The following is a 12,842-nucleotide window of genomic DNA, read 5'->3' as shown; positions in this document are numbered from 1 at the left end:
GATTATTTTCAAATGCATATTTAAGCAACTTGCAGAAAGAAAAAGAAACAGAAAAACATAGGAAGGGATGAAGATAAATAAAACTGAAAGGATAAATAAAAGGTAGATTTATAAAATTATAGACCATGCTCATGTAAAAATGCCTTCCATATGTCCAGTTTTGGGCTACACCACCAAGACAAATAATTTTACTATTCTAAAACTTTCTCAGGTCCTCCATGTAAGCCATTAGGTTAGTAAAATAAAACAGTGCACATTTTGGACTCATGATATATTTGAACACGTTTAAAATTTACCTAAGAGTAATAAGAGTGGATTTATACTGTACACATGGCATGAAAGGAATGACAATCACTTAACTCTTCCAATTATATTGCCACTCTGCCAGCCACTTACATTTCTATACATTGCCTAAGAAGACACAAAATTTTTTAAAAAGTCAAAATGAAGTATCAAATTTTGGTAGAAAATAAACTGACTTTTATGGTTTTCAGTTAAAAAAAACTTTTATCAAAAGAATATCTTTAATCAGGAAAATTTTTCCAACATAAATTTCATTTTATTTTCAAATGGAAAACCAAAAGGGTTAGAATAGACAGACAAACATGTACACTTTTAGTACAATTACAAAGAAAAATCAATGTGCACCACCTATTTATATGGAATATACTGTTTTGATTTCTTTTATAAATTGTCATCTTACCAAAATGGAGAAAGGTAGGATAATTTCCTGACACGTAAGAAGGGAAACATGGCAAACAGGCTAGGAAACAAAATCTGGAAAGAAAAGTCAAGGATAGGAATGTCTAGAAAAAAAGACTAAATCAAAAAAATTATTTTACAAAGCAGGAAAAAGGAACAGTTGTAGAATGAATAGAACCATTTCAATGTTTAGCATATACCTACTGCAGTTTATCTAAACTCACATGTGTATCAGATTTTAGATTTATCTTTGGAAAGAAAAAATGATTAGTATTAATTTCAATATATTATAAGTAGAAAGAAGCCTTTTTAAAATTACTCACTGAACACCAACACAGCTTCAAAAGGATGTTTTAGTAAAAAATTATAGAGGTCAGAGTAATAAATCAATATATTAACAACTCATTAATATAGTTATAACTAAAATTAAACTACCTTCCAGTCAAGTTTTAGTCTTCAGCATATGACAGTAATTAAATGAAAGAGACAATTTTAGTTCTATAATAAAAGAAAAACATGACAAATAGTATTTTTAAATATCTCACTATAAAAATACAACTTATACATTTAAAATCACATAATCCATAAATGAATCTTCAATTATGCTTTATATGATGCTATAAAGGAATTATCAAGAAAATTACTGTAAGAAAATAATAATTTTAATCTCTGCTCTTAATTCTCCAGGTAAATTCTATATTTTTGGGTGTGTTTTGTTTTGTTTTTGTATCCTAGTTTAGATATAGACTCATTTTTTATAGTATCTACCACTCAACAGGTAAGCATCTTATTAGAAAAATTCCACCTTAAACTCTTTCTGGAAGAAATAAATGAATAAACATTGAGAACATAATTCAAACAAAAATAGATTATCAAACAAAACAAAGAATGTTTCACTATTTAACAATGAATGCTTTGGGATCAAATACTATTATGTACCTCTAAAATTTCCTTTTAACCCAAGAAGAATTTATCATAGAAAACAATCAAAAAGGATAATATAACACTCTAAGAATACTTCATCAGCTGTGCTTTCTCAATGTAATATGTATGATACCACCAAATCTTCTATCTTGTATTTTAAGACTAATGTGTAAACCAATTTTATGTCCCAGATAACTTATTATTTTAGAAATATTTAGACCATGTGAACTTTATAATTGACCAGTAGTAGCAGTGAGATTATTCTAAACCAATTTTTAATGAAAAAGAGAGGAAAAAATTAAAACATGTTCTAACAACTACGCAATTTATAGTACTATCTTATATATGAGAATATATACTGAAGGACATTTATTTTAAAAATAGTTTATAAATGGCTTTATATACAGTATAATCATATCTGAGCGTAATGTCAGGAATTTCTATCCTATTTTACAGGGAAGAGCAGAAACAGAATAAGATGAGATTAACAACAGAGGAAAGGAAAAGGGAAGTAACATTTTATAACATCTTCCATGTCAGGTATCATAGACATATTGGATCATTCAATTACCATTTAAGTGCAAAAACAAGACAATGATAAATGAGCTAATAATTTAAAACCCACATTTTTAATAACAAAGTATACTTGCTTACTATATCATCACCTGAAATTATTATTTTGTGTAATAATGAGACTGTTCTAAGAAGATTTTCATGTATATTTTAAACTTTCTGAAACATGTTAAAGGGCTAGGTTCATATGCTATTTTAAAAATTTGAAACCTCTAACTGTGCCAAAAATATAAATTAAAATATGCCTCAACCTAATGCAAAATTTGAGGCTGTATTTGATGCAGAACACAGTGTTTTTTTAAGGTGTCAATATCTCAAAAAAAAGAGTTTAAACACTTTTGCACTACAAAGACTAAAAACATAATATTCCAAAAAAATGGAAATGAGTAATAACCTGAGTTGAAGTTCAGAATATAAGCTATATGCTATAGCAGTCAGGCCTTTTGTCTTAGCATATTATTTGTGCCTAAAATAGTAATGGGATATAACACTCGCTCAATATATATTTCCTATGTAATATGAACACAAACATAAAATTTCTCATTTTACTGTGCTTTGCAGATAACTCCATTTTTTACAAATTGAAGGTTGACAGCAACCCTGCAAGTCTATCGATGCCATTTTTCCAACAGCACTGCAGATGTCACATTTTGGTACTTTTCACAATATTTCAAACTTCTTCATTACTATGATATTTGTTACGGTCATCTGTGATCAGTGATCTTTAATGTTACTATTGTAACCGTAACGAACTGTGCCCATGTAAGATGTTTAACTTAATTTATAAGTGGTCTATATGTTCTGACTGCTCCACAGTGAAGCTGTTTCCCATTTCTCTCACTCTCTTTAAGCCTCCCTATTCTCTCAGACACAATACATTGAAATTGGGGCAATCTGTAACCCTACAATGGCCTCTAGGTGTTGGGAGTAAAATGAAAAGTCACACGTATCTCACTTGCAATCAAAAGCTAGAAATGATTAAGTTTAGTTAGGAAAGCATACAGAAAACCGAGATAGGCCAAAAGCTACACTTCTTGCACAAGTTAGCCAAATTGTGAATGCAAAGGAAAAGATCGTGAAGAAAATTAGAAGTGTTACTCCAATGAACACATAAATTACAGAAAGCAAACAAGCTGATAGGGAGAAAGTTTCAGTAGTAGTCTGGATAAAAAAAAATCAAATCAGGCACATTCATTCCCTTAAGCCAAAGCCTAATCCAGAGCAAGGCCCCAACTCTCTTCAATTCTGTGAAGGCTGAGAGAGGTGGGAAGACTGCAAAAAAAAAAAAGTCTGAAGCTAGCAGAGGTTGGTTCACGGAGTTTAAGGAAAGAAGTCATCTCCATAACATAAAAGTGCAAGGGAAAGCAGTTATGTGTTGATACAGAAGCTACAGCAAGTTATACAGAAGATCTAGCTAATCAATGAAGGTTGCTTCACTGAACAACAGATTTTCAATGTAGATGAAACAGCCTTAGAGTGGAAGAAGATGCCATCTGGGACTTTCATAGCCAGAGAGGAGAAACCAATGCCTGGCCTCAACGCTTTAAGGACAGCCTGACTCTCTTGTTAGAGACTAATTGCAGCTAGTGAAAGCTAAAGTCAACGCTCATTTACTATTCTGAAATTCCTAGGGCCCTTAAGAATTATGCTAAATCTGTGCTCTATAAATGGAACAAAAAAGGATAGCAGCACATCTGTTTACAACATGGTTTACTCAATATTTTAATCCCACTGTTGAGACCTACTGCTCAGAAGGTTCTTGTTACCCAAGAGCTCTGATGGAGATGTACAGGATTAATCTTGTTTCCACGCCTGCTAACACAACATCCATTCTGTGGCCCGATTAAGGAGTAATTGTGACTTTCTTCTGACTTTCAAGTCTTATTATTTAAGGAATACATTTCATAACACTACAGCTTCCATGGATAATGATTCCTCTGATGGCTTTTGACAAAGTAAATTAAAAACCTTCTGAAAAGCATTCATGATTCTAGCTGCTATTAAGAACACTAGGGATTGGGGCGCCTGGGTGGCTCTGTCATTAAGTGTCTGCCTTCGGCTCAGGTCATGATCCCAGGGTCCTGGGATCGAGCCCTGCATCGGGCTCCCTGCTCGGCGGGAGCCTGCTTCTCCCTCTCCCACTCCCCCTGCTTGTGTTCCCTCTCTCTCCGTGTCTCTGTCAAATAAATAAATAAAATCTTAAAAAAAAAAAAAAGAACACTAGGGATTTATGGGAAAGGTCAAACATGAGTTTAGAAGGAGATGATTCCAACCTTCACAGATTACTTTGAGGGGTTCAAGACATCAGAGGAGGAAGTGACTGTAGATGTGGTGGAAATATCAAGAGCACTAGAATTAGAAGCGGAGACTGAAGATGTGACTGAATTGCTATAATCTCACGATAAAACTTTAAAGATGAGCAAAGAAAGTGGTTTCTTCAGATGGAAACTACTCCTGGTGAAGATGCTATGAAAATTGTTGAAATGACAATAAAGCATATAGAATAGTAGATAAACACAGTTGACAAAGCAGAGGCAGGGTTTGAGAGGACTGACTTCAATTAGAAAAAAGTGCTACTGTAAGTAAAATGTTATCAAACAGTATCACATGCTACAAAGAAACTGTTCATGAAAGGAAGAGTCCATTGACGTGGCAAACTTCATTGTTGTCTTATTTTAGAAATTGCCACAGCCACCCCCAACCTTCATCAGCCACCACCCTGATCAGTCAGCAGCCATTAGCATTAAGACAAGACCCTCCACCAACAAAAAGATTATGACTTGCTAAAAGTTCAGATGATGGTTACCATTTTTTAGCAATAAAATTATTTTTTAAAGTATGTACATTTTTTTAATCACAATGCTAATGCACACTTAATATAGCATAGTCTAAACGTAACTTTTATACGCATGGGAAACCAAAAAATTCATTTGACTCACTTTAATATTTGTTTTATTGCAGTGGTCTGGAATGGAACTCTCAATTATCTCTGTGGTATGCTTTGTGTATTTCCTGAACTTAACTGGGTGGTAAGTGTAGTACACCAAAGGCAGGCAGCCTGATAGTCAAAGGAATAAAGGACAGCAGTATGGAAGTTAGCTGTTAGTTTTCTGTCCTTACATGTCTCAGCTTCTCTAAATCACTTCCTTATTCATTTGAAGAAAAAAAAAACACAAAACAGAAATTAGGAATTTGCAAACCCTGTTTCATAAGACCTATTTGTTTTTTAATGACGAGTAAATAATGGATATGGATAAAAGTAAAAATTGGGACCAAAAAGAGTAAAAAAAATCAAACTTTACAAACCACCAATAGTTTGACATTATTACGTGTTATTTTTTTTTTTTTAAGATTTTATTTATTTGAGAGAGAGAGAGAGAGAGAGCACAAGCAGCGGGAACAGCAGAGGGAGAGGGAGAAGCAGGTTCCCCAAAGAGCAGGGAGCCCAATGTGGGGCTTGATCTCAGGACTCTGAGATCATGACCTGAGCTGAAGGCAGTCGCTTAATCAACTGAGCCACCCAGATGCCCCTAAAGGATATTTTTTAAAAACCTTCTATAAAGAACATTTTTTTGTTTTTATTTCACTAACAGTAAATAACAATTTTCACCAGATACAACACACTAAATATAACTGAGTGAATTGTCTCCAAAATACAATCAACATCTCATTTTCCAGAAATTATTAATGAATATGGCTTCATCCAGAGCAGGCAGGATCCAAATATATGATGAAAGGGTCTATAAAACATTCAAATTAAAAAACTGAAGGAGAACATGTGTAGGTCAGAGCTTTTGTATTGGCAAAATGACAATTCAAGAAAATAATAAAATCACCTAACAGTTTTCAAAAGGTAGTAAGTAGCGTATCTTACAATACAGTGACAAAAAAAACCCGAGTATAATTGGCCTTTAAGTCTGAATATAAATATGAAATGTTAACACGAAGACATTAACACTTTTAAAAGAATATCATGAGCATTTATATAAAGGGGACTTAAAAAGTTCTCTTCTGCTTTATGTCATCTTGGACACTTGATGCGCCTATAGCTTAATTTCTTTAGAAGCAAAATAGCGTCTGCCTTTTAGAGTTACTATTAAGATAAAATAAGAATATATATAAGAAAGTGCTTTGAAAATGTAAAAAAAAAAAACTAAAACCAAATGCAAGGTACTATACAATAATCATTACTACAAAGTAATGATTGTGCTATGCTTTTAATATTGAGACCTTTATCAAAACTGCTCTGTTTCAGGTTTTCCATTTTACAACTAAGAGGTATAAAAGACCAGGAGACAAAGATGATTGATGAGTTGAAAAATCAGTCCTAAAACTTAAGGAACAACATTTAACTAAAGAAGTAAAGCCTGCTGATACACATACACAAAGAGAGAGAGACATAAAAAGTGTATTTTCCTGAATTAGAAACAAAAGTATCTTGAGATAAAGAAGTAAAAATAATCTTCAATATAATCTAGTGCTGGGCACTGATAATCTGTGTTATCTCTTTATTCTTAAACTTTTAAAACTAAAATGTATTCATATCTGCCTTAGTATGGACATTGCATTACAAGGGGACAGAATATATGATAAATGATCTTTTAACTCATTTCTCAGTCCTTACATGAATCAAGTATTTTGCTCATTTATCTTCTTTTAGTTTTATTTTTCTCTTTTGGCTTCATAGATTTTAAACAAATTTTAATTAATTTCTACTCTATCCACACATAAAATGCATACACAAGTTTCTTAGTTTCTGAAAACTGTATTGGCAATTTTTTTTTTAAATGTACCACCCTTCTACATGTTAACTTACCTGTTTCTTTAGAGCTCCTAAATGTAAATGAATCTAGGTCTACTGATTTTGGTCTAAGTGGTAACTGTTCAGAATCTAGCTTTGGTTTTGACACTGGCTCAGTTTCAAATTTTGATGAATTGGTAGAAACTTCCCCATTAATCCTGAAATGAGAAAATCAAACATATGTACAAATCACTTGTATGTGAATCATAACCATTTTTTAACACTGAATTAATGACACTAAAGATGTTATAGCACAATAATTTTTCTTTCTGTCCACAAAATTATTTCCATAAACATACACCTCCACAATAACACTAAACACAATAAAATCAGAAATGTAAAAACAGCCTAGTAGGTATGTATTTACCTAGTATGAATATAAATCATTTAACAGAGAATCATTATAGTCTATAGAAAAAATCTGGAAAACAAATACTTTAAAAATTATTTTGACATTTAGAAAAGCAATACAGGGGCGCCTGGGTGGCTCAGTTGTTAAGCGTCTGCCTTCGGCTCAGGTCATGATCCCAGGGTCCTGGGATGGAGCCCCACATCGGGCTCCTTGCTCAGTGGGAAGCCTGCTTCTCCCTCTCCCATTCCCCCTGCTTGTGTTCCCTCTCTCGCTGTGTCTCTGTCAAATAAATAAATAAAATCTTTTTAAAAAGAAAAAAAAGAAAAGCATTTATGTCAAAGGCAGGTAACCAATAAACTAAATTAGGTAAGTTAACTCAATTAAAATTACCTAAATTAAAATTAGGTAAAACTTACCTGGCTATAGGAGGTGGTGGAGGGACTGGTTTTTCAGGTCGCTTTGGGTATACTGTTCCAGGAGATCTCAATAAATTATTGGCTTTGGTGGGTGGAGTAGGCTTCTTAGGTGGGACTTGTGGAGCGGCTGGTTTAGAAGGTTTCTGTTCCAGTACTGATTTTTCATCTGGTTATTTAAAAATATTTAACAAGTTATTAACAATCAAAATTATTTAGGTTTTTCTATTTCTTACAACTCACATCAGGCTGAAAATGTGTGAAACAGAGAGACATTATCTATGTGTTCACTGTTTTGAAGTTATAATTTAGTAAGCTTAAATATCTAAAAAAGCTTACTTTGGTGGGAAGGAGGACCATTAATAAGCTTCCGAGCAACAAATAATGCCCAGTTCTTAATGTCTTCTCAGCATCCTTTGTTTTTAGAGGCGGTATACTATATATAATCACATATGATTTTACTCTAAGCAGAGGACAATATTATCTATGCTTAAATCCAGACCATTTGCTGAGACTGAAGTATAGGAAACTAGTGACATTTAACATACTTATTTAAAAATAATCACAATGATAAAGGAAAACACCCAATGTTAACAAAAGCAGGCTAGCTTGACTAGTCACAGATGAGAAAATTACAGGCTTGTATTTATAATCCTCACAATTGTACTCGGAATATATTAACACAATTTCATTGTTTCCAGTTTATTAACACCATTAATAATTCTATGAACTAGGGGTGCCTGGGTGGCTCAATCATTGAGCGTCTGCCTTCGGCTCAGGTCATGATCCCAGGGTCCTGGGATTGAGCCCCACATCAAGTTCCCGGCTCTGCGGGAAGCCTGCTTCTCCCTCTCCCACTCCCCCTGCTTGTGTTCCCTCTTTCACTGTGTGTCTCTCTGTCAAATAAATAAATAAAATCTTTTTAAAAAAAATAATTCTATGAACTAGATAAGGAAATATGCTGGAAATAAACAACACTGGGAACGATTTTAAGCCATGTTAATAAAAACAATTTTATCATCAAAAAGGCATGGTACTATACACAATGACACACTTGGTTCCTGATCTTTCAAGGTACTAAGAACAAATATTAAAATTGACACACACATGTGACTCTTAAACACGGAGAACAAACTGGTGGTTGCCAGAGGGGAAATGGGTAGGGGAATGGGCAAAACAGATTTTTTTTTTTGACTGACACAGGTACACATATACTAGATATCCATGATATAGCAGTCAGCAAAAATGTGTCATATGCAAAAATAAGAAGCTCTTAAGTGCAATACTGAGTAATTTTCAAAATTTATTTGGTCTTTGTAAAGAATGTCTATCACAGGACCACAAATAATTTCATGAGATTTCATATCAATCAGAAACTGGTGACTATGAATCTTGAACAAACATGCAAGCCATGGGTAAACCCCTGGTTCAAAATAAATTTAATATAACAATGAAAATACAAATTACCATTGTTTCAGTTTTATCATTTATGTATAGCTTCTTTGGATCATTTGAAAATATAACTTAAGTCTATTAAACCCATGGTCATCATGTTGTACAAAAATCCACTTTCATATGGCCTCAAAGTAAACAATGCATCATATAATTACATCATAATACCATCCAATTCTAACTATAAGCCAAAAGAGCTATCTGTATCATTTATAATAGTCAACCAAATCTCTAGAAAATGTTAAGAAACCTGTTTTATATAAAATATCAGGAAAAATATTGAAGGCTAAATAGAAGTTCACTGATTAACTGAACATACTTCTTTTAACAGATATGTAACTAAAAGCTTGAAATCAAGTCAACGCTGTAGTTTTTTCTAAAATAAAAGAACACACTTAAATATTCATGGAAATCAAAGGTGCTAAAACTAAGTTCATCATTTCTGGTATTGCCATGACTAAATCAACAATAGTATGTTGATTTATTATATATGATGGCAATGTATTTGGGAACTAGGTTTTATCTACCTTTACTGAGGTGAAATTTACCTAACAATTTAAAGTGAACAATTCAGTGCCATTTAGTAAATTCACAATGTTCTGCAACCACCACCTCTATCAAGTTCCAAAACTCTTTTATCACACCAAAAGAAGAGTCTGGTTCCCACTGTTCAGTTACTCCCATTTCCTCCTATACCCATCTCCTGGCAATCACCAACCTGCCTTCTGTCTCTCCAGATTTGGTATTCTGGGCATGTCATAAACATGGACTCATATAATATTCTGTGTCTGGCTCATTTCACAATAGCGTAATGTTGTTGAGGCTCATTCTCAGTGTAGCATGTATCATTATTTCATTCTTTTTGTGATTACATAACATCCACTATATGTATATAGCACACCTCATTCATCTGTTGATGGGCATATGGGTTTTTTCAACCTCTTGGCTATTATGAACAATGCTGCTATAAACATTTACATACAAATATTTGTTTGAATATCTGTTTTCCATTCTTTTGTGTATATATCTAGGATCACACAGTAATTCTATGTTTAACCTTTTGAGGAATTACCAAACTGTTTTTCACAGCAGCTGAAACATTTTACATTCTCATCAGTAGTGTATGAGAGGTCTATTTTCTCCACATCCTTGTCAACAATTATTATTTTTCATTTTTATTATTATTATAGCCATCCTAGAGAGTGTGAAGCAACTCATTGTGGTTTTGGTTTATATTTCCCTAATAATTAATGATACTGCACATCTTGTCATGTGCTCATTAGTCATTTGCACATCTCCTTTAGAAAAACGTCTATTTGGGGCGCCTAGGTGGCTCAGGCGTTAAGCGTCTGCCTTCGGCTCAAGTCATGATCCTGGAGTCCCAGGATCGAGCCCCGCATGGGGCTCCCTGCTCCACGGGAAGCCTGCTTCTCCCTCTCCCACTCCCCCTGCTTGTGTTCCTTTTCTCGCTGTGTCTCTGTCAAATAAATAAATAAAATCTCCTTAAAAAAAAAAAGTCTATTTCAATCCTTTGCCCACTTCTGGACTTTTTGCTGCTGAGTTGTTATAACTCTTTGTATATCAGAACACCAAACCTGTTATATATTCCTGATACTGGATATAGGATTTGCAAGTATTTCCTCCCATTCTGTGGTGTATCTTTTTACTTTCTTCATTATGTCCTTCGCTGCACCAAAGTTTTTAATTTTAATGAATTACAATTTAACCATTCCTTTCTTTTGTTGTCTGAGCTTTTGGTGTCATATCTAAGAATCCATCGCCAAACCCAAGGCCATGAAGATTTAGCCCTATGTTTTCTTCTAAGAGTTTTAGTTTTATACCCCTCATATTTAGGTGAATGATCTATTTTTAGTCAAATTTTGTATATGGTATGAGGTAAGGGTTCAACTTCATTCTTTTATATGTGGATATCCAACTGTGCAAGGAATTTTAGTTTAGCTAGAAATTCACCAAAACCAAGAGGAAATTTAGACTAAACAAAAAACATCTTGTTAGTTTTTCAAATGCCCAAAGGAAGAAATATGTAAGGTACAGAAGTTATAATTTAAGACAGAGAAAAGATCATAAGTGTATGGAGAAAATTTTTAACTGAAAGCAGCTAAAATATATGGCAGCTAACAAAATACAGCAAAATAACTGAAATATGCCCTATCATATTTACTACAGAATATAAAAATATATTACCAACACTATATGTAATAAATTCATCCATTTGTTAATTCAGATGAGGATTAGTTCCCCACTGCATGAATAAGAGTAGAAAAACAATTCTCAAAAAATTAAAAATGGAAATACCATATGATCCAATAATTCCACTACTAGGTACTTACCCAAACAAAACAAAAACACTAATTTTAAAAGATATATGCACCCTATGTTTATCACTGCATTATTTACAATAGCCAGGATATGGAAGCAACAACCTAAGTGTCCATCAATAGACAAATGAATATGGAAGATGGGGGAGAAGTGTACATATGTATACACACACACACACACAGAGGAATATCACACTTATAAAAAAGGATAAGATGATGCCATTTGAGATAACATGCATGAACCTAGAGAGTATTATGCTAAGTGAAATAAGTCAGACTGAGGAAGACAAATACTTTATGATTTTGCTCATAAGCGGAATTTAAAACAATAACAAATGAATAAACAAAAAGCAGAATCAAACCTATAAATACAGAGAACAAACTGATGGTTGCAAAGAGGGGAGGGGTGTGGGGGGTTGGGCAAAATGGAAGATGACTGGGAAATAAAGCCTTCCGTTATAGAGCGGGTAAGTTACAGAAACGAGAAACACTATAGTAAAGTATGGAAACAGACGGTAGCCACATATGTGGTGATTATAGCATAATGTATAAATGTGTTGAGTCACTATGTTGCACACCTGAAACTAATGTAACATTGTGTGTCAATGATACTCAAATTATTTAAAAAAATAGAAAAGTAAAATAATTATACTGGCACCAAAGCATGAATGGATTACGAATGCATAAATTCAGACTGAAAAAATCAAATCCATTCTTTATCAATTGTTACTCAAAGATGTGTTAGAGCAAAACACAGTACTATCCAAAAAGTAGCAAATGAATTTATTTTTGAGAGAGAGAAAGCACACACTTGTGCACATGTGGTATAAGGAGAGGAGGAGAGAGAAAATCTCAAGCAGGCTCCACACCCAGCGTGGAACCCAACACAGGGCTCGACCTCATGACCCTGAGATCATGACCTGAGCAGAAACCAAGAGTCAGATGCTTAACCAACCCATCCACCCAGGTGCCCCGCAAATGTATTCTTAATTGAATCTATTTTCCTAACATTTCTAGAAAACTTAAGGACAAAAAAAATCTACCCATATTAATCTCACTGAAATAACCTAAACTGAAGCATAACATACTTTCAGAAGTGTAAGTACAAAGCTCAAGAAATTATCATCACATGAACACACATGAATAACCACCACTCAGGCCAAGAACTGAACATTAGCCACAATAAGTTCCCATCATGCCCCTTTCCAATTCCTACACAACTGCTCCCACCCAAAGGTGGCTTCTAACCCTATATAGATCACTTCTGCACATCAGTAAAATCCTAA

At 33.7% G+C, this 12,842-nt stretch overlaps 1 protein-coding gene across 4 annotated transcripts in view; it reads right to left on the bottom strand.

Annotated features, from left to right (window-relative positions):
• Positions 1–12,842, bottom strand: part of CD2AP (CD2 associated protein) — a 133,467-nt gene that overhangs the window by 15,404 nt on the left and 105,221 nt on the right. For all 4 annotated transcript variants that reach the window (XM_073905063.1, XM_073905064.1, XM_025890562.2 and 1 more), the window contains 2 exons: positions 7,769–7,934; positions 7,016–7,158 (listed from right to left, as the gene is read on the bottom strand). In XM_073905063.1, the coding sequence (XP_073761164.1) occupies positions 7,016–7,158; positions 7,769–7,934 (309 nt within the window). The remainder of the gene's footprint in view (positions 1–7,015; positions 7,159–7,768; positions 7,935–12,842) is intronic.

The sequence above is a fragment of the Callorhinus ursinus genome, unplaced genomic scaffold, assembly GCF_003265705.2.
Source record: "Callorhinus ursinus isolate GAN/ISIS: 27379988/994484 unplaced genomic scaffold, GSC_fseal_2.0 scaffold22, whole genome shotgun sequence".
Taxonomy (NCBI): domain Eukaryota; kingdom Metazoa; phylum Chordata; class Mammalia; order Carnivora; family Otariidae; genus Callorhinus; species Callorhinus ursinus.
The sequence above is the reverse complement of the archived record's forward strand: the minus strand, read 5'-3'. Positions and strand labels throughout refer to the sequence as shown.